A 25,334-nucleotide genomic window follows, 5' to 3' on the forward strand; every position below is an offset into this window, starting at 1 on the left:
CTGTAAAGATAAAAAGCCCATCTTGACAAATTTCAAGAGTGATCCTGAGTCTTCAATTACTGTTTTCTTTCAGTTTTATCCCATATAATTCCTTATGCTATAAGCAATGTCATTAGTCACAAGCATTTTTTAAATGCTGCCTGTCACTGGCTATACTGACTTTTGATTTCCCTTATACTGAAGTTTAGAAAGAAGATCTGTGATTTTCAAAGTTGATAGTGTGTGGTATCTGTATTTACCTTCCTAAATATGTCTCCATGTTCATTTTTCATGAATATTTTTGGACTTTGCCCTAGTCTTGATTCGTCCATCCCTCCCGTCAAACATTTTTATGAGTACTGTGCCTGAGAAGGAGCACTGTTGACTCATCTCTGCCTCTTCTCCTTTCCTGGCCCTGCAAGGCCCACAAAGAGTGAATAGGTGCAGGACAGGAGGCAGTCCAAGGCGGGGAGGCCACAGGGTCATTACTGTAAATGCTAGAAGATTGAGAACTCCATGACTGAATTGACTACACGAGGGCACCAAGTTCTTCGTGCAGTTATACTCTTTGCAAATGTCAGAGGCAAATTAGTTAGCAGGCCCAGATATCTGGAAAGAGGAAGGAGTAACCCAGTATTGTTGCTAGTATTAATCCCTCCTGGCCACAATATTAGATAGATAAATTAGCATATTGAACAAGCACCTCTGGGGAAACTTGGTGCCAAATGTCAAGTTGTCATTATTCAGTAGTACACTAGAGTCCAGGAATTACACTAATTATTAATCCACAAATAATTATTGGATACCTGACTGAATGTTTTACTTGTTGAGTGGTATCATAGCAAATAATTGATTATGTATCCTGGATCTCCTGAATAATACAAAAAAGGTAACTTGGTGGTTTAAAGGGAAACAGTGAAAGAAAATGAAGGAGAAATGAAGACTGTGGCTAATCTACAGATTTGCTATAATTAGTCCTTAAGTAAAATAGTTAGTGTCTTAGATTGGGCTGCCATAACAAAATACCACAGATTGTGTGGCTTAAACAACAGAAATGTATTTCTCACAGTTCTGGAGGCTGGGAAGTTTAAAATCATGGTGCCAGCCTCATCATCAGCTTCTAATGAGGCCACTCTTCCTGTCTTGAAGACAGCTACCTTTTCTCTGTGTCTTCACATGACAGAGAGATCAAGCTCTCTAGTGTCTCTTCTTACAAGGACACTAATCCTGTTGGATCGGAGCCCCACCCTTATGACCTCATTTTACTTTAATGCAGGCCCCAACTTTGGATACAATTACATTGGGGCTGGGGGCTTCCAAATGTGAATTTTGGGAAGAAATACATATTTAGTCTGTAACAGTTAATAACTTAAATAATGTAGCCTTGGTATATGAACAAAAGGTGCAGTCATAATGCTGTATGAACTTTTGAAGAATATCAAATCACTAAAACATTTAAAATTAAAGATTAATGGATTTGGTAAAATTAGAGATTTAGATGTTAGTTTAGGTGAAAAAATTTGTATGATTTTTAAAGTACTTATATAATGAATAATTCAAAAATACTATCAAAAAACTCAACTGAATTAAAAAATAACCTCCATTAAAATGACCTAGAATATATTGTGCTCATAACCAACCACCAGTTCAGTAACTGCTCTTACCATTTCTTCTGAACTGCATTTCTTGCATTCTAAACTCTTCACCACACTGATTTTTCTCATGGAAAACAAATATAGCATGTCCTCTGAGCAGTGGTGTCATGGTTCATAATTCTAGAAATCATGAAACAGATGTTACCCGAAGGTGACATGGAAACTAATTTATTAAACACTTTACAGTAACTAAACCTCAGAGTACCTTAGTGCAAAGTGGTTGAACTAACCACTGTGGTTTCCTTTCAGAATTTATTTTAAAAGTCTATGTTGCCCTTCTCAAAGCAGCATTCAAGGAGCACACAGGGGAAGTCAGCTCTGCCACCACGCCTGTCAGAATTTACTAAGAAATGAATTTTGACAGCTTAAGTGTAATTTTGCTTTTAAAATTGGCTTTCAGGAGCCCAAAGAGTAGTAAACTTCCAGTTACTTTAATTTTTTTTCTTTTGCCTATGATGCGTATGAAATGGGTAACTATTCTTGTTATTAATAATCACTTTCTAGGAATTAATATCTGTTGCTACTCATTAGAGGCAACAATGTGTATAGTTAGAGAGCTGTGGTTCAGAATCCTCCCACACCTCTCACCCCGATACAGAGCACCATTTTCTGGAAACCTGGCATATTTGTGCCCCTAACCCTTCTTGGGTCCAGGGGTAGGTTCCATAGTTAAGCTGTGGTGTCATGTGTGCATTTGCAAATCAAGGTGCTCTGATGCCACACATTGAGAGAGGATGTTGCTCAAATGCAGCAAGGTTTTATGCTATAGAGGGTTCCTTTCTCTGAGGCACTTGTATTGTGAATGCTGTCTGCCCCTGAGTTCTGGGTTTTTCATTTAGCTGTGGGACAGTTAGGGTTTTGTTTATGAGGTGAAATCTGTAAGGGATACTATATACCCTGAAGAATCTTTTTTGATTAAGGATTATATTCCTTTCTATGTCATTTACTTGAAATTCTTATTTGTATATGTTATAACTTTATGTGACATTTTAAAAATATGCTTTACAAGAAGTGTTAGTTCATTTTTTAGGAATGTAAAATGTGTATGCTCTCTTCCCACAGCCGGACCATATAGTGGTTTAGGTGAAATAATCCATCGGGAGAGCGTTCCAATGCACACATTTGCCAAGTATCTCTTCACCTCTCTCCTACCTCACGATGCTGAATTGGCATACAAAATTGCACTGAGAGCAATGCGGTACGTATTCACAGCCCAGCTGGGCAGAGGCAGGCCACATTCCCACTGGGAAGCATGGCTGTTAACTGACTTACTCCTTCATGTTTCTTATAGGCAACAGAAAAGCTAAAGAAACTATGTATTTATGCTTCCTGGATTGTTGTGGAGGTGATTTGCTTGTTGGCTTGTTTTGCTTCTGTTTAAAGTAAGGGAAGAATTATCCTTGCTGCTGTCAGACTCAAGCACACCGTGGCTTTTTCCTACTTTTTCGTGAAGCACAATTCAAACCAAGTTTAATCACTAAACAGCAACAGTTGAAACCTTCATAAATGATTAATTGTTTTGAAAAAAATTGATTTTTGAAGCAGTAGTAAATAATATATATACTGGCTTGAATATAATTGAGGGAGACCTTCACACCTGCTGTAATTCCACATTCCATCAGTAGTGCGGGAAAGCAACTCCCTGTATTGCCAAGGCACATCTGTATTCACTGGGGGCTGAGAGAAGGTGGGACGTGCATTTAGCAGTGAAGGAGTCACTGTTTGGGGTCCTTCAGGCTCTGCCTACCTCTCTTCTGACTGCTTCCATCTCCTCATCAGTCCCTCCTTTTCAGCAATAACAGTTAGAACATATTGTTCTCTACCACCCACCTTTTTATTTCTACATTGTTTTAAAAGTTACTTCACATAATAATTATTTTTATCACAGGTTTGTTCAAGGTGAATATTTTAATGAGTTCAAGATTATATTTTAATCTTACAAATAACCTTTAAATTTTAAGGACCTAAAAGGTACATCCATCTTTCTTAAAACATCAGCATTTTCTTTTTCCTTTAAAAAAATTAATAAAACACTCCTATGCTTCTAATGGAAAGTACAGATCACCTAAGGACAAGTCATGTTGTAGACCTAAAAGCTTGCGTGTGCTGATTAATAGTTTGATCTCAAGAAGCTTTTCATCAAAGATTCTATGTCTGTAATCAGTGAAGTAGATTCTAAAACAAATCCTTGCCTATAAATTACCAGTGTCCCCAAAGTTACTCTGTTTTGAAAGTGTTGAGTGTAGCTTATGTCTATCAGGACGCCTCTTTTTTATGCAGTGATAAGGATGTGTGTATGTGTCTGTGTGTATACCTATGTGTCGGTGTGTTTTAAGGCTGACATCCTGTAATTTGACATGCTTTCCTTGGCAATATGGAATCTTACTAACCTGCTGGAGAATCTTCCTAAGTATTCTTTTTTCTATTTTTAAAATACAAAAAATAAGTCAATAACAAACAGCAAAAGTCCCCCACCAAATTACATTATACCACTTGGTTTATGTTTTAGAGCACGATTTTAAAATAAGTGGGTTCCTATTTTTATTTTTGGAAGCTGAAATGGAAGCTGTCTTATGAAGACATATGCTCAGCTCTATACTTACTCAAATCTTAGGAATTCTAATTTTGTTTTAAAGGGAAGATGTTAATGTTATGATGCCGCCAGATGCTGTTGCTACTACCACTGGCAAAGTTTAAGGGTAAAATAGGATAAAGTTTCTGTGTGGTTCTGGCTTATGTAATGGTATGTGCCAGGCAGAAAGGCTTGCTTTTCTAACACTCACAAACTCATTTATATTTGTCCTTGGTTGCTGCCAAGGCAGTTTCTTCATGGGGAATACTAGCAGGGTACAGGGGAATTTTTTTTCCACTTTCTCTCTTCTATCTGCCGCTACTATCCTGCCAAAGGTCTGCCATGGAAGGCAGGTATGTGCGCCACCAGGTATTGCAAGGCATCCCAGGGAACAGGAAGGAAAAGAGAGATGTAGCTCGCTTGCTTCTTAGTCATTCTGGAAGGGGAAGGCTAAGGAAGGTCATCTTCAGCACTCATTTTCTCATCTTCCCAGGGATGTTGATTAGTTTCTTCTACAGTAAGTCTGGCAAGACCTGCCTGTGAATACGAGGATATTCTGAGCTTAAGAAAAAAAAGCTAAATAGCAACCCTGCCAATATTCTTACTACTTAACTGCCTACCTTGCCACCTTCTCTACTGCTGACATCTTTTTGTTCCTAGATAAAAGGAGAAGAGAATGAGCCATTTGGCTTACCGGACAATAATTGCTCTTGGGTGGGGCCTTGAGGCCAGCATCACTCCCAGACCCAGCTGACTCTTGTTGGTCTCCAGCTCTTATCTTATTTCATAGTTCTTAACGCTGGTGTACTTGACTGAAGGCCAGCATTTTGATGGTTGTAAATAAATTATTTCAGTTTTAGGTACTCTACTAAGCTTTTTGGTACTTTTAGAAGAGATTACTAAATATTTGCTTTGTTTTTAGAAATTTTTTCATCAGCATATTTTTTTTTATTTGTTTTGAGACAGGGTTTTGCTCTGTTGCCCTGGCTGGGGTGCAGTGTGGTGTAATCATGGCTCCCAGGCTCAGCTGATCCTCCCATCTCAGCCTTCCAAGTAGCTGGGATTACAGGCGCATGCCACCACACCCAACTAATTTATATTTTGTAGAAACAGGGTTTCGCCATGACAGTATATTCTTAATAAAAAATCAGAAATCACTCTGAATTTATGCAAAACTGTCAAGGGACAGACACTTAGGTCACATTTATCTTCTGTAATATGGTTGGTAGAACATAGTCTAATGTCAAATTCCTGGAGTCATAAGAAACTAATTGTGCAGAAAGTATGAATGGATGGAAAAGAGGTAATTTTTGTCTTACTTCCCTTCTTGTTTTATGTTTGAATAGGTTAAGCTTATTCATCTTAAGTACTCACTGCTTCCTGACTGTGATCTCAGTCTTAAATATCCATTTCACTATCAGTTTCTGTTGATTTATTTTTTGAGTCATACAATTCAAAATTTGTAGGTAAACATCAAGACCTGTGTTTAAAAGTTCTTCAGTGTTTGCATATCTTAATTTCCTTGAATATTGTAATTTTCTGAATGGTGCTAAAGAAAGAAAATCTCTTAGGTTTAGATTATGAACAACTAACAAGGTTTGGGTGATGAACAGTTATTATTAGCAAACAATTAATAGTCCACAAAATTTAGGTATTTTGCACCCACACAGCAGAGTATAGCTGTACCAGCCCTTGCTGAACTAGAGGCCTGAACATCTACCCACTCTTCTGGCTTCTGCTGGCCAGTCTTTCTGGCCAAGGACATGGTCAAGAAATAACTAGGGGCCACCTTCCTTGTCTTCTCATTATAGGTTACTAGTATTGGAATCTACTGCTCCATCAGGAGACCTCACCCGCCCACACCACATTGCATCAGTTGTTCCCAACCGCTACCCTCGCTGGTTCACTCTAAGCCACATTGAGTCCCAGCAGTGTGAGCTGGCATCCACCATGCTAACTGCAGCCAAAGGTACTGTACTGTCCTGAGGCCTCATAATTGTTTCATTTGTTTGCCTGTTTATTTTTTTTAAGTCTTGTTTTCTATCAAATTCTCAGCAGTGGTGTTAATGTCAGATAGGTTGAAGGGATCTTTTTCTTTAGATGTTAGCTTTTAAGGCAAAACAGGTGGCATTTTCCTCATTTACCTGCATCATTAACTTGCTGCCAGCAGAGTTCAGGTTAGTTACCATGCCAAGAAAATATAAATGGTTGAAATTCAGAAGCAGATTTACAAGTTGGGTTACATTTTTTTCTTCCTGAAATATTCACCAAAAATACATAAGTAGAAACTAGGAGAGCTGTTTGCTGTCTCATGTTGGTTCTGGTTCATATGTGCTTTGAGTCATTGAGGGTGTGTCTCGGTGTATCTTTTTTTGTGAAGCCGAGATTCATAGACATTGCAGTAATTATGGGAGCCCTAGTTGTAACACCTGTGCCATCTGTGAACATGTTAGGTAAATTAACTTGTGCTTTATGTTTTGTTTGTTTTTTTTTTCCCCCTCTGTGTGTGTGTATGGTTGTATGGTTTTTATTTGTTTGTCTTGCTTTGCTTTGATTTGGTTTGGTTTGGTTTTCCCTTGTTCATTGCAGGCGATGTTCGGAGGCTGGAAACAGTATTAGAATCCATCCAGAAAAACATTCACTCCTCATCACACATCTTCAAGCTTGCCCAAGATGCATTTAAAATAGCAACTCTCATGGACAGTTTGCCAGACATCACTCTTTTGAAAGTGTCTCTGGAGCTGGGCCTGCAGGTACATGACTGGTAGTCTTTCCTGGGACATCAAAGACTGCTAAATAAAGGCACCTCTTAGGGTTGTTTTTGTTTGATTGGATTTTTGAGTGCAGGTAAATGACTCTTTGGAGTACAAATCTGTTAGACTTCAGGAGAGAACTGTATTTCAGAGACGTGGTCATTCCCAACTGAACCAGACTGCTATGTAAGGTGCATGGACTGTACATTTAGCAGCCTATTTTGTGTCTTTCAATTAAAAAAAATCATTTTCTGAATTGCAGCCTTAACGACACTGTTTCTCCTTTGAATGAAGGAAGAAGAATTATTGCTAATAAGAGACTTAAATAAAGCTAGCATGTATAATGAAGATTCAGTTGTTAGGGTTAAATTTTTAGAGGAAGTATAAATTTTTATTGATGTTTGCATTTTCATAATAGATGGGCAGTTCTAGCTCCTTTTAATAACTCTGAGAAAAACAGGTAAAGGAGGAGTGATCGGGCCAGAGTCCAGTTTTAGATTTCAGCAGAACAGAATACCAAGGACATTTTGAGTTCGTCATGCAGATAGATGTTTGCTTCCTTATAGTTTCTGAACAGATCACTGGATAAACCAGGAACTAAAAAGTTTGTTTCATTTTTCTCATGGAATCTCTATTAACATTTGCTTTCTTCCCATTAAAAAGCAGTGAACAAAATTGTTATACCCCAGTTACCTAAAGTATGGGGAGTATAATCCCCTGATTGGATAATTAATCTGGTTTTTTAGTTGTGGATTCTCCCTTACAGTGACTAATAGTGTTTAAATAATAGGATCACGGGAAAATGTACCTACTACTGTAACATAGAGTACTGTACAAGCAAAGGGTATAGAAGATTGCTTTTAAGCTATATAGTGATGGTTCAGAAGTTTTTTTTTTTTTTTTAATTCTTGTTGTTTGGCTAATTTTTGTCACCATTTGCCTCATCTTAATGGTGTGATGCAGAAAGAACCATTAACATGAGCTCTCTTGTTATTTGGAATTCATGGTAAATAGGATATGCATGAGAGCTTATTCCTTGACTCATTCTTTCTAGAACCTAAGAAGGAATTTCACAGGCCCTTTGTGAGTATTTCTAGAACCTAAAAAGGAATCCCTCAGGGCCTTTGGGGATATGATGTCCCTGGATATTTTGTGTGTGTGTTTTTTTTTTTTTTTCAGATGGATTCTCACTCTGTCACCCAGGCTGGAGTGCAGGGGTACAATCTCAGCTCACTGCAACCTCTGCCTCCTGGGTTCAAGCAATTCTTCTACCTCAGCCCCCTGAGTAGCTGGGACTACAGGTGCACGCCACCACACCTGGCTAATTTTTGTATTTTTAGTAGAGACGGGGTTTCACCATATTGGCCAGGCTGGTCTCGAACTCCTGACCTCGTGATCCATTCCACCTCAGCCTCCCAAATTGCTGGGATTACAGGCGTGAGCCACTGCACCTGGTTGTCCCTGGATATTTTGAATCTTTAAAGAATGGGGGAAGTATGAAGAGGTAGATATGTTTATTTAGGGACTTCTTGTTAGAAAGTGAAAAACAAAATCAGATCACTAATGATATCAAGGAAGATTTTTTCCCCCATAAACCTGGAGTTACCTTCATGGTCACCAGAAAAGAGCAATCAGAGATTGAAGGTATAACTAAAATGATTATTTTAAAATACCTCTTTCCCCACTGAGAGTTCCTGGTTAGAGTGAATTCACAGGAGCCTCAGAAATTGAACTATGGAATGTTAAATCTGGGGAGGGAAAAAGGGCATGGGCTGTGTTTAATGCTCCAGTCCAGCCCTCTGATTTTGCAGATGAGAAAAGATAGAGTAACTGGTTCAGATACCACATCTGGTCAGTGGGCCCACCAGGAGGAGAATATGGGCCTCTTGCCAGGAAGAGAATGTGGCTGTGGCAAGGCCACCTGGGGTAGCCATGGACAAATCCAAATTCATATGTAGAGCTTTGCTCTAAATTATGCTTTCATCTTCCTGGTGGTAGACAGTAGGTATGCCTTATATGCCTTATAGTTTATCCCCCCCTTTTTTTTTCATTGACTCAGGATAATTTTCCAAAACATTTTGTTATCCTGTTTTTATAGGTTATGCGAATGACACTGTCAACCTTAAATTGGCGACGGCGGGAGATGGTGAGGTGGCTGGTAACGTGTGCTACTGAAGTCGGTAGGTAAACTCTGGAACAGAAGCTTTCTTAGGTGCCTCATGGTAGGATTTAACTTGTCAGTTACAGACACGTGAACATATTCACTCTTTTACATTGACTTCTCCAAGGCTCCTTCTAGCAGTCTACAAGGGCTCCCTTCTCCCTGACCCCCTACCCCTAACCTTCAGTTGTACATACTTGTATTATTCAACTTGAAATGGTCACGTTTGTGAAGCTCCATCTTCTTATATAAAATGGTATAAGTCAGTGAGTAAACTGTTTTTATTCAGTTCATATATATAAAGTTACCTAGTTGCACTATTTCTTCTTTATCATCTGAAGGCATACATCATGGTATCCAGCAGAGAAGTGATGACCACTGGGTGTGGTTTAGGTGATCTTCCAGATGTGTGAGCAATTGTAGCTGGCCATAAGAAGATTCCCTGGCTGCCCATAAGCTTCCATTTTGTGAGGCCCTTCAGCTAACTATTTCCCCGCTGCAGCAGTAGATCAGTTCAGAAGAAAACTGTACATTCTCAGCAAGAATGCCAACAGAAACAAATGGTTGCTATTTAAAATAAATATTGGTTAAACGTTCTTTTTTCTTATTTGCATCAGAAAGGGATACATACTTCATGCTGAGAAAACACTGCCATCCCAGTGTTTAGATATGACACAGCATATACTATACAATTATTATTTTTCTTTCACTAATGTATAATGGTTTTTTTATTTTGGAAAAAGGGAAGCTGGTCTCAATATAAAGATTATCTTTACATCATTAAAGGCATGCTTTAGTGAAGCAAAACAAAAATAATACTAATTGAAGAACTGCCACACAACTTCTCTGCCCCTGCCCCGAGATATAAACCTGATTTCTCTCTGAGACCTAGTACCTTCTCTTCAAATCATTCACTTTTAGGATTTTCCTACAAGTGAGGCATATTGGGTCTGTGAACGTAAAGTGATTATTTTAAAGACATGGTCAGCCATTTCCAACTTTTGATTCATCTGTAGGTCTGCTTCTGTTGACTTTGTTCTCTTGATTATGGGCCACATTTTCCAGCTTCTTTGTGTGTTTTAAAATTTTGTATTATGTGTACTTTTACCTTACACACAAGCACACAAGCCATGTAAAGTCCCTGTTTTGGTTAAGTTGCAATTTTTGAGCCTCAAATTCTGACAGGAAGCCCCAGTGAACTAGAACTCATTAGCAAAAAGCCATTGTCAGAAATGGCAAGCAGCACAGTACAAATACCAGCTACCAAGAGGATTGGTTCTTTATTATAGCAAGTTCATGTTCCTTTCAGGCATTTCACTGAATAACAATTCATAATGACCTTATTCTTAAAGGTTTCTCCCAGGCACATTACTTTACAGGATTTTCTAGCCTAGCTCATGTCCTATGACGGTTAACAATGTAAACACACTGGTTGTAAAATTCAAAATAAGGCAGGACCTCTGGCCAGCCTCCTTGTCAGTAATAGAGCCTGTTTGTGTTCCTTGCAGGGGTTTATGCCCTGGACAGCATCATGCAGACCTGGTTTACACTCTTTACTCCCACCGAGGCCACAAGTATAGTTGCAACTACCGTGATGTCCAACAGCACCATCGTCCGCCTCCACCTGGACTGCCACCAGCAGGAAAAGCTGGCCAGCAGTGCCCGGACACTTGCACTGCAGTGTGCCATGAAGGATCCACAGAACTGTGCCCTCTCTGCGCTAACCCTTTGTGAAAAGGATCACATAGCTTTTGAGACGGCATACCAAATTGTTCTCGATGCTGCTACGACCGGCATGAGCTATACACAGCTCTTTACAATAGCACGGTACATGGAGCACCGCGGGTACCCCATGAGGGCCTACAAGCTGGCCACCCTGGCCATGACCCATCTCAACCTGAGCTACAATCAGGACACACACCCTGCCATTAATGACGTTTTGTGGGCCTGTGCACTTAGCCACTCCCTTGGTAAAAATGAGCTTGCAGCTATAATACCTCTGGTGGTCAAGAGTGTCAAGTGTGCAACGGTACTGTCAGACATTTTGCGCAGATGCACTCTGACCACTCCTGGCATGGTGGGACTTCATGGGAGGAGGAACTCTGGTAAGCTCATGTCACTGGACAAAGCCCCCTTGAGGCAACTCTTGGATGCCACGATCGGGGCCTACATCAACACAACGCACTCACGGCTCACACACATCAGTCCTCGGCACTATAGTGAATTTATAGAGTTCCTCAGCAAAGCCCGAGAGACCTTCTTAATGGCGCATGATGGACACATTCAGTTTACACAGTTTATTGACAACCTGAAACAAATCTACAAAGGCAAAAAGAAACTGATGATGTTGGTTCGGGAGAGGTTTGGTTGATAGATCTTGTATGAATGGGGTGGGGGGTGGGGATGGGAGGGATGGTTTGTTTTTACTTGAGCCTGCCTTTGTACCCTTTTTAACTTAAAGAACAGAGCCACACCGGTATTATATGTGTATAGTTATATTGCGTTTGCAGACTAAATTGTCATGTTGTGAAAGTTTGTGTGTTTTTTATTTTTTCCCTATTTCTTTCTTTCCTTTATTTTATTATTTTTTTTAATTCTTTTTTTTTTTTTCTGGTTTTATATGAGAGAGAGGTTAAAAAGGTTTGGTTTACACTGAGTATATGTTGTCAAGTGGCAAAAGTCCACATAGCTCTCCTGTTTTCTGTATACGTTCACAGCCTCAAAAAAAATAATTGAAATGGCTTTAAAAACCAAACAAAACACCTCCATCCTGTGATAAGTACCTCGAATGGATTCAGCTTTACTCCTTTGTAACTCATCTTTACATTTTCAGCATATTTAAACAAACCAACAAAATGAAATACTAATAGTAAAAAGGCTGACCCATGTGGCTTTGCAGTGCTGTTCGTCCAGAAGCATGGCACACGATGCTTGTGCATGTGGAAACTTAGCGACTGTCAACATACATTCTCAGGGATTTATCCAAAAAAATTAAAAAAAGAATGAGAGCATTTATTGTACTGTATATATATTATAGTATATGTCTGAATATTGAAAATATAACATTAACTAATTTATAAAAAATATTCTATGTAATGCAAAATACTTGAAGCTGCAGTAGCTTGGTTTTAAACAAAAACAAAAAAAAAACTGAGAGAAAACCTATCAGAAGGACTAAAAGTACGCCTTGCTTCAGGGTTGGCTCAGGTGGTGAACTTCATGCTGGGCATCTATGCAGAGCCACCTTTTGGATTGCATGGTTGGACTGAGATCTATTGGGAGAAATTATATATGTATATATATTTATACAACTTATGTATACATATATATATGTATACACACACACCACCACCAACAACCACTACACCACACATGCTTATAACAGGCACTAGAATAAAGAGGGACAACAAAATACACAGCCAGAGCAGCAAGCCTTAGCATTAAGAATATACAATATGCCGGAATTGGGGTTCGTGCCTCCTAGCCTAGGAAACTTAAAAGAAATATCCTTTTGACACAAAACGCAAAATGTTTTCCAAAACAATTGACATAATGATACATTACGCCTTTGCAGTGAGCTAATAATAAGCTAACCTTTGTGCACAAATAACATTATATATATTATATATCTATTCTGCATAGGTATTTTGACTTTGTGCAGGACAGAAAGTTGTGTAGGTATGACTGTTCTACTTTTCAGTTTTCTTTTTTTTTAATATATTTTATTTTCTCTAGAAATTACTCAAACAAAAGCAGCCTTCTATCTTGCCTTGTCTTAATGCTTTAAAATAACCAAACTGGAGATCTAACTACCAAACTGTTCATTATATTATTAAATACCAACTTTGGTTACAGTATAGTGTCTTTACTTTAGCTGATGGTTCTGTAACCTTGTGCTTTTTAAAGCAATTTTTTATGTTTTGGTGCAAAAGTTGTCCAGTGTCTCTTGTTCCCTTCACTAGAGAACATGCTTAGAGGTATGTTTGTAGGTATTTTTGTTTAGAAGAACTATTTCATGCGCTCCATTTTATTTATTATAATAGGTAAAAAGAAAAAAAAAAGGTTGTACTTCATCACCCATGTAAACATGCTCATGAAGTTGAAAGTAATTAAGATTTGATACACTGATATCAATTTATTTATGTAACTAAATCACTGTTTTATAAACTTGTTAATGATCAACAATTTTTGTTTTGATTAAAATTAGTTTTTTGAAAGTTGATTCTGCCTCCTTTATGGTATATCTCTTATTGCACCTGAATTTGGTGGTTATAGACTTGGGTAGTACTACATCTCCAAGTGTCTAATACTATATTGACTCATCCAGTAAACATTTATATGCTATTTTCCAGGTACTGTGCTAGGCCCTGGAAATGTAATGGTGAACAAAATCAGACCTGGACCTCACTGTCTGCTTAATGGAGAAGGCAGACATAAACCAAATAATCACAAAGATAAAATATTAAACAGAATAGTCTGTTTTCTGTCTGAATCCTTGGTCATTCCTCAAATAAGCTATAATTTAGGATGCTCAGTACTTAATATATTTAATAAAGGCTGAGTTTGTGAGAGGTTTTCTTGTGTGTGTGGTTTAGAAGGAAGTTACAAAGGGCAAATGCTACATGCACACCATAGGCACTTGTATCCAGTATTTCCATCAAGGATCTGTACCCAAAATGATGCAAATAGTTTTCGTGTGTATGTGGTTAAAAACAACATCACATAATTTACCATCTTAGCCATTTTGAAGTGTACAGTTCAGCAGTGTTAAAAATATTTACAAAGTTGTAAAACAGATCTCCAGAATTTTCTCATCTTGCAGAACTAAACTCTATATGCCCATTACGTGACTGCCCTTTTTCTCCTCCCTCCAGCCCCTGGTAGCCACAGCACTATTATAATACCATCTGTGATATTTTAGGCACCTCATGTAAGTGGAATCACAAAGTATTTGTCTTTTTGCAATGTTTATTTCACTTTTGTCCTACAGGCTCATCCATGTTGTAGTATGTGAGGGGATTTCCTTTTTTATGGCTGCATAGTTTTTCATTCATTGTGTGTCTATATCACATCTAGTTTATTCATCCATCAGTGGACATTTGGATTCCTCCCACTTCTGGCTATTGTGAATAATGCTGCTGTGAACTTGAGTGTGGAAATACCTCTTTGAGACCCTGTTTTCAATTCTTGTGGCTATATATCCAGAAGTGGGATTGACAAATACTTCTTTTAAATCCACAATTTTCAGAATACTTATTCCTTTGAAATGTTTTAAGTTTTTATTTGACATATGGTCTTAACAGTGGATTCCAAATGTCAAGAGGTTAAGTCGATAGGTGGAAGTTAAAGTAAATAAGTCCATTGTGACATTTAAAATCCCATTAATGCTAAGTAGAAATAAAAACCATAAAGTGATTTGAAGGTTGATTCTTTTTTGTAAGTTTATTCTTACTTTTTTGAAAGTTGACATTGCCTAAGGGCAAATACAGTTTATGTGGGTCTACTAAAACACTGGGACATTTCATAATGAAGTAGACTGTGATACAGTTAGGAAAGATGGCATCAAAGAAAGAAGAAAGGTGACTTCTAATAGTTAAGACTTTGAGATGTTCCCTGATGGAAATTGTTCTGTGTTAACTGGCCATTTTTGCAGAGAGATCTTAAACTATCATGAGCTTTTAGAATACAGATGGAGACCAAGGATGACATGACTTGCCCACCCCCGTTTTAGCCAACGTTTCTGACCCACCATGCCTTCAACTCCATTTTTACGACTATGGTCAAGTAGACAAAACTGATTTGATTTGTACACGTTTTCTTAACTTCCAATGGGCCAGTGCTAGAAAGACTTCTGAGACTGTTAAAATTGGAATAGCAGAAATGAGAAATAGAAGTGACAAGCTTGGATAATTCAAAGGCAAGAGAATGTGTTCCTAATTGGGGCCTGGACTGGAATTCTGCATTTTTCGGCTCTTGATTTGTGATTTCATTTGAGAATAGGGGCTATACTTTCAGGGAGAAAATGAATGTTTCAGAACTTTCAAATATTAATAAGTTGAATAAAAATTAACTGAAGTCACTGTAGTCACGATGTTATAGTAGTACAGTGTAGTAGCAAAGGAGAACTGAACTTTTTCTAAATTGCTGAAAAAGTTGTTAAATTGCAGCTGGTTCAGAAATTAAATGGTCAGTGAGAAGATGGGAAAATGTAGGAAAAAAATTAACCTGATACATTTTAATAAATGTGTGACTGAGGTAAAATTTTTATTTTATTTTATGTTCCAGGATACATGTGCAGGATGTGCGGGTTTGTTACATAGGTAAACGTGTGCCATGGTGGTTTGCTGCACCCATCAACTTGTCATCTAGGTATTAAGCCCTGGATGCATTAGCTATTTGTCCTGATGCTCTCCCTCTCCCCAGCACCCCCTTCCCCCAACAGGCCCCAGTGTGTGTTGTTCTCTGACTGAGGTAAAATTTAAGAACTGTTAACACCAGTTGGTAAGTGGACCAGTTCAATCTAGCTTGAGCAAAGAAGAAATGTATTGGATTCTTCAGCGAACATTTTTCTGTGAGCCTATCCTGCAATAGGCATGGTTCTAACGCTAAAAAGACAAATAATGCAGAAAGCAAAATGCCTATTCTTATGGAGCATAAATTCTAGTGGGAGGGAGACATATAAAAATGTATCAAATGTATTAACTGGTGATATGTGTTGTAGAGAAAGGCAGGGGGAAAGGGTGTGATTTGAGGTGGAATGATTCTGGAAGACCTTGCTGATGTGACGTCCCCACAGATGCCTGAGGGAAGTGAGGGAGCTGGCCCTGTGAGTGCCTGGGCAGATGTATGTTTGAGGCGGAAGGAACAGCCAGTGCTAAGACCCCGAGGAGGAGGTGTGGAAATGTGCCAGCCTAGTCAGAACAGCCAGCAAAGGAACTGTGGCTGGGGCAGAATGGGGTGGGAGGTGGTGAGGTGGGCAGAGAGACAGAGAGAGCAGGTGGGGCTAAAGAGCAGGAGAGTTAAGTTGCAGCTCCTGGCTTGTAGGTCATGGTAAAGATTTTTGCTCTGTGGTTTTTTTGGTTTTGTTTGTTTGTTTGTTTTTGAGATGTAGTTTCACTCTTGTCGCCCAGGCTAGAGTGCAACCTTCCTCATCCTCCTGAGTAGCTGGGATTACAGGTACCCGCCACCATGCCCAGCTAATTTTTTTGTATTTTTAGTAGAGATGGGTTTCACCATGTTGGCCAGGCTGGTCTCAAACTCCTGACCTCAGGCAATCCTCCCACTATGGCCTCCCAAAGTGCTGGAATTACAGGCGTGAGCCACAGCGCCCAGCCTGGTTTTTTTTTTTAAGGATCCAAAGTAGAGAAAAGAACCATATGATCTGACTTTTAAGTGAGATGAGAAGACATTCGCTGGCTGCTGCGTGGTTAGCACAGCCAGGGAGAAGCCGAGAGACAAGAGGCTATTAACAGTAATCCAGGCAAAAAATGATGGTGCTTGGACCCAGTGGGGTCAATGAGGATGGTGACAAGAGTCTGCATCTCATGGAAAGCTGCGCCATTTCCTGATATGAGCATTAGCATGTGAGAAAGAGATGCATCAAAAATGACCCTGAAATTTAAATTCGAGCACCTGAAAGGAAGAAGTGTACATTAACTGGAATGGAGAAGATTCTGGGAGCAAGTTTTTTGGAGGAAGACCAGGAGTTCAGTAGTGAACATTTTAAATTTGAGATGCCTGTAAGATATCCAAGTGGAGATGTCAAATAGGAGTTAGTTCAGGATAAAGCTCAGGGCTAGATATAAACATTTGGGAGTCTGGTTTTAAAATTATATAAAACCATGAGACAAGGTGTGAGTGAAGAGATTTGATCGAAAATTGAGAGTCCCGGAAATGTTCATTTCCTCGATTGAATTCTTACTGGTGTAAACCTTTGCTAGTCCTTCCTGATTTTCCTGGCCTTTAAATGCTGGCTCGTTCTAGCACTTGGCCCACTGAGCCCTTCTTCTTTGTTCTCTGCATATTGACTTTATTCTCATTAGTTTCTCCACAGATAGAAAACAAGCTTCTGATCCTCTCATCTCACAGTTTCTCCATCAGAGAAGGACTCTCTCCTCTGAGTTCTAGTTTGGAAAACCCCAGAGAAGACTCCATCATGACTTGGCCCCAGACGTAAAGGGGAGGGTCAGAGAGCACAGATATGGCCAAGCAGGGAGCCCCTACTCCTGGGATTCCAGAGAAGAGAGATTTATTTTCAGCTGTGCAATCATCATTTTGTGTCCTCTGTGCCAGGAACAATAATAACCTGCTGATGGGCAGCCTTACAAATATAACTGCCTTGTGAATATTTTGATCTTCTCCTACTCTGTGCTGTCATTTGGCAAGAATTTCATATTTCTTACATTTTGGAGATCTTGGTTGCTTAAAAGTTAGGAATCAATAATCCCTGTTCCTCTCTATTTTTCTTTTTAATTTTTCTTTTTTTTTCTTTTCCCAACTTTTTATTCTGAAGTTTTCAAACACACAGAAAGGTTGAAAGAGTAGCAAAATGAAAAGCATTACCTTGTAAATATCTTCATAAACTGTAAAACTTGAAGTGTGTTTTAGTGACTTATGTTCATAGGTCTGGTGACACCAGACCCCCTCTATGTAAAAGGCTGGGCTCTGATGGGGTGAATTGCTGCTGCACAGGGAACCCAGTTTTAAAATAGGCAAGGAAGAAAACAGCCTCTTTCCTCTTCTCTTTGTACTCAGAGCCAGACTAGAAACACCTTCCTACTCAAGGCAGAAGCATGAAGAAGGGAAAAAAAATAATAATGCTTTTTGAAAGAAATTGCCCTATTTCACTGTGTGTATTAACATTCAGAAAAAAATAATTGGCTCCACTGATAAATTCTAACTTGAAGGATGCAGGTCTTCAAACACAGGCATGTACAAAAGAGTTCTGCTTTTCCTCCACGGATGGTTTTTAAATGGGCTGCTGCCTTGTAAATATGTTCCTTTAAGTAACACAAAAGGTAGAAGAGATGAAATATCCTTCAGAATGGTTTGAACATTGGTTCCATTTTAGAATAGTGCACTATGCACATCCACAGACACTGAAAGGACATTAGGCACCAGTGCTAGCATTATAGTGGACCTGTAATATGATTTTGGTTATCACCATAATAACCATCATCATAATAGTTATGGCAACCACATTTTACATTTATGTGCCAGACCCTGTTTCTATGTATTTTATATAGATTAACTCATTTGCTCTTCATAGCAATCCTAGGAGGCATGTATTTATTTTCCTTATTTTACCAACGAAGAAACTAAGAAACTGAGACACAAGTTGTCCAAAATCATGCAGCTAATAAGTGGCATATTCAAACCCAAGAAACTGGCTCCAAATCACACTCATAAGTGGTCATGCTCTACTGCTTCTCATGGACTAGTTATTGTGTTTTTGAGCACTTGCCATGCTGTTAGTGCCATAGAGGATCCAAAGAAATACAAGACATAGCTCTGACCTTCAAAAAAATTGCCAAAATGAGTTTTAAAATCGGTGAAGCAACAAAGTGGGTGGAACTCTTGAACAACTATCTGAATGTTTGCATTTTTGCTCAACAGAACAACATGATATGATCAATTGGATATCCTCACCTGAGTCAAGGAAACCCAATTTTATATACTGTATGTCTGCATATAGGTGTTTGCATGTCTGTATGTCTGTATATAGGTGTTTGAAATCAAATAGAAGCTTAATAGCTCACCTCACGGTGCCAAGATAGGCAGTCCAGAGCACATCCACATTTTCCATCTCTGGGTCCAAGTTGACTAATCCAGATGCTGTCATCACATCCACATCCTAGCCAGCGGTTAGCAGCAGATAGTGGAAGGGGAGTTTTTCATGTAACAAAATACATTTTAATCTCCTTAATATTTGAATCATCTAGTATAGCAGTGTTTGTCAGAGCATGGTTCATGCACTACCTATGTTAGTTAATTCCTGGACCCAACCCCAGACTTAGTGATTTTTGATGGTCTTAGTAGGGGATGCAGGAATCTGTATAAGGAAGCCTAGTTTTAAAGCTCATTTTTATTTTGTCCTCACATCCAATATTCCCACGTGTTACATAAAGGGTTGATTATGCAACAAGATGGACTGGAAAAAGTAGGCTTGGAGGCTGGGCTCTGGGCAAAGCCAGATCTCAGCCCCCAGCGTCAAATCCTGCTGCTTTTCTGCCAGCAACCCTTCACAGGAGCACTTCTCCCTTTGTGATTCCCTCATGCCAGGCAGAGAAACAACATTTCCCATCATGCGCATGGAGTGCTACTGCATTGAAATGCTGCATGTAACAATGAGGGAATACCTAGAGGCTGAATACTGACAGAGGTTCCTCTTCGTGACAACCATGGGTAGAAACCAAAAAACATTCTGCGAAAGAGTTCTCTTGGAACAAACTTTCAGACAGGGGTGGCCTCCTATGGCAATCAATACATTATCCCATATACACAGCACCTAAAGAGAACAAATGGGAATATATTGGAGAAGACACTGTAACCTTGTAAGACATGAGCCTTCCTAAAATCATAGTAAGTAAGCAGCCCAAATTGTTTCAGATGGCTCTCAGAGCTGGTATTGCACTTGCATCCACTTTTAAACCATTCAATTGTTCCTGATGATCAAATGCCTTTTTGTCCTTTACATGTCATACCTCAAACCCTCAGGTCCCCTCACTGGCAGTGAGACAAAGCCACTGAGCTTCCATATTGGGAACCAGCACATTTAATTTGTGGATGAAATTCCCCAAATCAATTTTGATTGCTGTCATTCTAGGAGATTTGGGGGACTCAGAACCAATGATGATGTGTGAAAAACACTTCCTTAAACTGCAAGGCAGAGAATTCATGCTCAAGGTCATCTTGCCCTTCAGGTCCCACTGGGTTTTCATGAGTATCCTGTCAGTGGTTCAGGTGAAATTGAAGTGGGGGTGGTGCATTTCTCTCTATCTCAGTGACCTTCTCAAGTGCCTCTTTCTCTTAGCAGTTTGTCTGGCAGCGCTGGAATTCCACCACATGCTTTATAAAGGCAATGTCTTTGAGCAGTGGTTTGTTCCTTCTGAGGCCTTTCTGGTGAGACTTGGTCTTGCTGTTCCCCAGGACCTAGGTAGAGAAAGTAGCCTTCTATAAAGATGGCTTCCTTGACCTGTAATGGGGTCTTATCCTGATAAACCCATTGTAAGTTGAAAATGTAATAATTTAAAAATGCATTTTATTTTTTTATTTGTACAAATATATGGAGTGCATGATAAATTGTGTTACATGTATGTAATGTGTAGGGATCAAGTCAAGGTATTTAAGGCCTGTCACCCTAGTACGAAACACTTTTGTTCAATATAGTCATCCTACTCTTCTATCAGATATTGAACGTATTCCTTCTAACTGTAGGTTTGTACCTTTTTACCCACTTCTCCTCTCCCATCCCCCCCACTCACCCTTCCTAATCTGTTATCTCTCTTTCCACTCTCTACCTTCACGTGATCAAATGTTTTAGTTCCCACATATATGTGAGAAGAACATGCAATATTTGTCTTTTTGTGCCTGGCCTCCCAGTTCCAGCTGTGTTGCTGCAAATGACATGATATCATTGTTTTTTTATGGCTGAATAGTATTTCATCATGTACCATATTTTTCTCATCCATTCTTTTGTTGATGAACACTTAGGTTGATTAGGTTGCTATTATGAATAACACTGCAATACACATATGAGTGCATGTATTCATTTGATATATTGACTTATTTTCATTTGTGTAGATTACCAGTAGTGAGATTGCTGGATCAAATGGTAATTCTACTTTGAGTTTTTAAAGAAATGTCCATACTGTTTTCCACAGTGGCTGTACAGTGTCTAAAAGTTGCCCTTTGCATTTTCACCAACATCTATTATATTTTGTCATTTTAATATAACAATTCTGACTAGGGTAAGATGATACCTCATTGTGGTTTTGATTTGCATTTCTCTGATGTTAGTGTGATGTTGGGCATTTTTTACATATACCTAGTGGCCGTTGGTATGTCTTCTTTTGAGAAATGTCTATTCATGTCATTTGCCTACTTTTTAATGGGATTATTTGATTCATTTTTTTCCTGTTGAGTTGCTTGAGTTCCTTGTTTATTCTGGATATTAGTTCCCTTCTGGATACATAGTTTGCAAATATTTTCTCCCATTCAGCAGGTTGTCTTTTCATTCTGTTGATTGTTTCTTTGCTGTACAGAAGCTTTTTCGTTTAATATAGTTTCATTTGTGTGATTTTGTTTTTGTTGCCTGTGCTTTTGAGGTCTTAGTCATAAATTCTTTGCCCAGACCAATGTCCACGAAAGTTTTTTGTAGGTTTTCTTCAGTGTTTTTATAGTTTTGGGTCTTATATTTAAGTCTTTAATCCATTGTGAGTTGATTTTTATATGTGGTGAGAGATAGAGGTCCAGTTTAATTCTTCTGCATGTGGCTATACAATTGTCCCAGCACCACTTGTTGAAGAGGGTGTAGTATAATTTGAAGTCAGGTAACATGATGCTTCCAGCTTTGTTCTTTTTGCTCAGGATTGCTTTGGCTATTTGGGCTCTTTTTAAGTTCCATATGAATTTTAGGATTGTTTTTTCTAATTTAGTGAAGAATGATGTTGGTATTTGGATAGTTTTTGATTGTGTTGTTTCGTGTGGCCTTGCCCATGAAACCATAGTTCCCTCCTAGGTCTCCAGGCCTGTGATGAGGGGAGCTTCCATGAAGATCTTTGGAATGCCCTGGAGACATTTTCTCCATTGTTTCAGCTACTAACATTTGGCTCCTTGTTACTTATGCAAATTTCTGCAGCTGGCTTGAATTTCTCCCCAGAAAATGAGTTTTTCTTTTCTACCACATGGTTAGGCTGCAAATTTTCCAAACTTTCATGTTCTGCTTCCCTTTTAAACATAAGTTGCAATTTCAGGTTATCTCTCTGTGAATGCATATGACTGTGTGCTTTTAGAAAAAGCTGGGTCACATCTTGAATGTTTTGTTGCTTAGAAATTTTTTCTACCAGATACCCTAAGTATCACTCTAGTTCAAAGTTCCACAGATCTCTAGGGCAGGGGCAAAATGCTACCAGTCTCTTTGCTAAAGCATAGCAAGAGTGACCTTTGCTACAGTTCCCAATAAGTTTCTCATCTCCGTCTAAGACCACCTCAGCCTGGAATTCACTGTCCATATCACTATCACCATTTTGGTCAAAACCATTCGACAAGTCTCTAGGAAGTTCTAACCTTTCCCACATTTTCCTGTCTTCTCCTGAGCCCTCCAAACTATTCCAACCTCTGCCCGTTACCCAGTACCAAAGTCACTTCCACATTTTCAGGTTATCTTTGTAGTAGTACCCCATTATCCTGGTAGCAATTTTCTGTATTAGTCCATTTTCATGCTGCTAAAAAGAACTACATGAGACTGGGTAAACAAAATAATTTAATTGACTCACAGTTCTGCATAGCTAAGGAGGCCTCAAGAAACTTACAATCATGGCAGAAGGTGAAGAGAAGCAAGCACCTTCTTACATGGTGGCAGGAGAGAGAGAACAAGGAGGAAACTGCCATAGACTTTTAAACCAATTCACTATCACGATAACAGCATGAGGGAAACCACTCCCATGATTCAATCATCTCCCACCAGGTCCCTCCTTCACCACATGGGGATTACGATTTGAGATGAGATTGGGTGGGGACACAGAGCCAAACCATCTTACTGCTCGAATGCAGTAAAGAACCTGACAAGCCCTCAGGTGCTGCTACTTTTTTTTTTTTTTTAATTAAGGAGACACTTTAAATATCCACCTTTCACGATTACCCAGTCATTTGGTGCTCCTGATTCTGATAACTTCAAGAGGAGAAAGGCTCTATATCTACTGGTCAGGGAGTAAATATAACTGTTCAACAATAAATTACTGAAACAAAGAATCTGTTTCATCTTCATTCTCCAATTAAAGCTATGACAACCAGGTGCTATAGCTCATTCCTATATCCCAGGACTTTGGGAGGGTGAGGTGAGAGGATCACATGAGGCCAGGAGTTCAAGACCAGCCTGGGCAACATACTGACACCCTGTCCCTACAGGCATGATGGTGTGTGCCTGTAGTCCTGGCTACTTGGGAGGCTGAAGCGAGACGATCACTAGAGACCAGGAGTTCAAGGGGGCAGCGAGCTATGATCGTGCTACTGCATTCCAGCCTGGGCAATGGAGAGACCCAATCTCTAAAAATAAATAAATAAAAGCTGTGGCAGAGATTGTAATGATTGTGAAGCATCTAAGCCTTATAAAGAGATTGTATGATGTGATAGAAATGCTTTATTCTACCCAGAGCAGGATCTGGATTTCTGAATGATTCTGTAAAACCATGGTGATGTGGGGACATGGCTTTACCAACGTCATAGGCTTTTCAATTACTCCTTAGTCCTCTGAGGCTTTCCTCCCTCAACATGGCTGTGTTATGGGGTCTGACCTCATAAATACTGTTGAAGACAAAGACATTTCTAGGGCTCTTCCTTCTCCTTTTGCAAGCCATGAAAGCCACAACCCTACAATAAGTAAAGAAGGAAATCAAGAAACAGAAACTCGCACTCTGTCATCATATTCCACATTCCAGAGGACACAACTACCCCTCTTTTGTCTGAATCTGTGGCAATGGGTTACATCAGTGGGTGGTAGGATCTTCTCTGGCCCCTGCTTGATACAGCAAGTGGCAGAGATGTGAGGTCAAATGAGAAGCACACAAAAATCATCTTTAAAGGTGATAGTGTGTTGAACAGGATGGGAAAGAGAGACACCAAATGCTACACAGCCTTGTAAGCCTTGTAATGTTGATTTCTGTGAAGGAAAAAGTAACTTACCCACATACACAATTCTGATTCCAGAGAGAATTTCCGCTGGTCTGAAACCCAGGCTGACCTGTCCCATAGGAATTGCTTGCAAAAGCCTTGTCCAGGGAGAACTAACTTCACTGCAAGATAAGTAATAATAAAAAAATCATCAGCACAGAATCTATACAAACATGTTACCAAAAAAAAAAAAGATAAAAATCAGGCACCAGAAAAATGTGGCTGCCAAGCACATAAAAATCATGACCCTATTTTCAAAAATGAATGAATTTTTAAAATGTTACACATTAACCTAGGAGCTCAAAGCAGAGACATAAAAGCTCAGGGAAAAAGAGCTCAGCCATTATTATTATTATTATTAATCTCCTTTTGTTAATTCACAAACAGAACTTAAATTGTGTCCATTATGGTTCAGAGTGTGTTTATTAGGTTGGTGCAAAAGTAATTGCTGTTTTTGCCATTAAAAGTAATGGTAAAAACCATTACTTTTTAATATGTATTAACTCATCAAAGGCCTTACAACAGCCCTATTTGGTAGATGTCCTCATTTTACTCATTTTAAAGATGAAGTACCAAAAATCAAATAACTTGACCAGGGTTGCATTCTGGTAATCCGGACTTCAGAGCTTTCACTTTTAACCACCATGTTACATTGCCAAGAAGCTGGGAAAGCCAGGTGGGAGGATACAGAGAACTGAAGGCCTCATTGAAATAAGCACACAAGGGAATAAACACTGATGAAAATACAAGACGGACATGAAGGAAAGGCTTGAAAAGCAAGTGAAATGAGTTGGAAATGAAGAACAGTTTGACAAGAAATGTGAAAATAATAGCTAGGGATGTCCGTTCAATGAGATCCATAAATAGTATCCCTGTAGAAAAGAATGAAGTAACTAAAAGAGAATACTGAAAAATATTACTCAAGAATATTTGCAGAAATAAATGAAGACTTGAATTTGTACTATGAAGGCATGCCATGTCCCAAGAAAAATGAGCATGCTAAGAACCAAATCATAACACAGTAACAAAAATTCAAAGATAATCCTATGAGCATCTTAACAAAGAGGAAAAATTGCATATACTAAGAAAAATATCAGATTGATATTAAATGTCTCTACAGCAATAATCAACACTTTTCTAAATCATGTAAAGAAAATGTGAGGAATCTAAGAATTTTATACCCAGTAAACATGTTGGTCACATATAAAAGCAGGAGACAAGCACTTTCAAATATGCAAGACCAGCAACTCTGTCAACCACTTTTTGAAGAAACTACAGAAAGGCAAATTTTGGTTAACTAAGAGATCAGTGGAGAACTTTTGCCA

General features: G+C 38.9%; 1 protein-coding gene across 1 annotated transcript in view; it reads left to right on the forward strand.

Annotated features, from left to right (window-relative positions):
* ZSWIM6 (zinc finger SWIM-type containing 6) overlaps window positions 1-13,342 on the forward strand; it is a 213,126-nt gene extending 199,784 nt beyond the window's left edge. The window contains exons 10-14 of the mRNA XM_054487360.2: window positions 2,697-2,832; window positions 6,018-6,175; window positions 6,796-6,959; window positions 9,058-9,139; window positions 10,629-13,342. Coding sequence (XP_054343335.1) covers window positions 2,697-2,832; window positions 6,018-6,175; window positions 6,796-6,959; window positions 9,058-9,139; window positions 10,629-11,491 — 1,403 coding nt within the window. The 3' untranslated portion in view covers window positions 11,492-13,342. The remainder of the gene's footprint in view (window positions 1-2,696; window positions 2,833-6,017; window positions 6,176-6,795; window positions 6,960-9,057; window positions 9,140-10,628) is intronic.
* Window positions 13,343-25,334: the final 11,992 nt, after the last annotated feature.

The sequence above is a fragment of the Pongo pygmaeus genome, chromosome 4, assembly GCF_028885625.2.
Source record: "Pongo pygmaeus isolate AG05252 chromosome 4, NHGRI_mPonPyg2-v2.0_pri, whole genome shotgun sequence".
Classification (NCBI taxonomy): domain Eukaryota; kingdom Metazoa; phylum Chordata; class Mammalia; order Primates; family Hominidae; genus Pongo; species Pongo pygmaeus.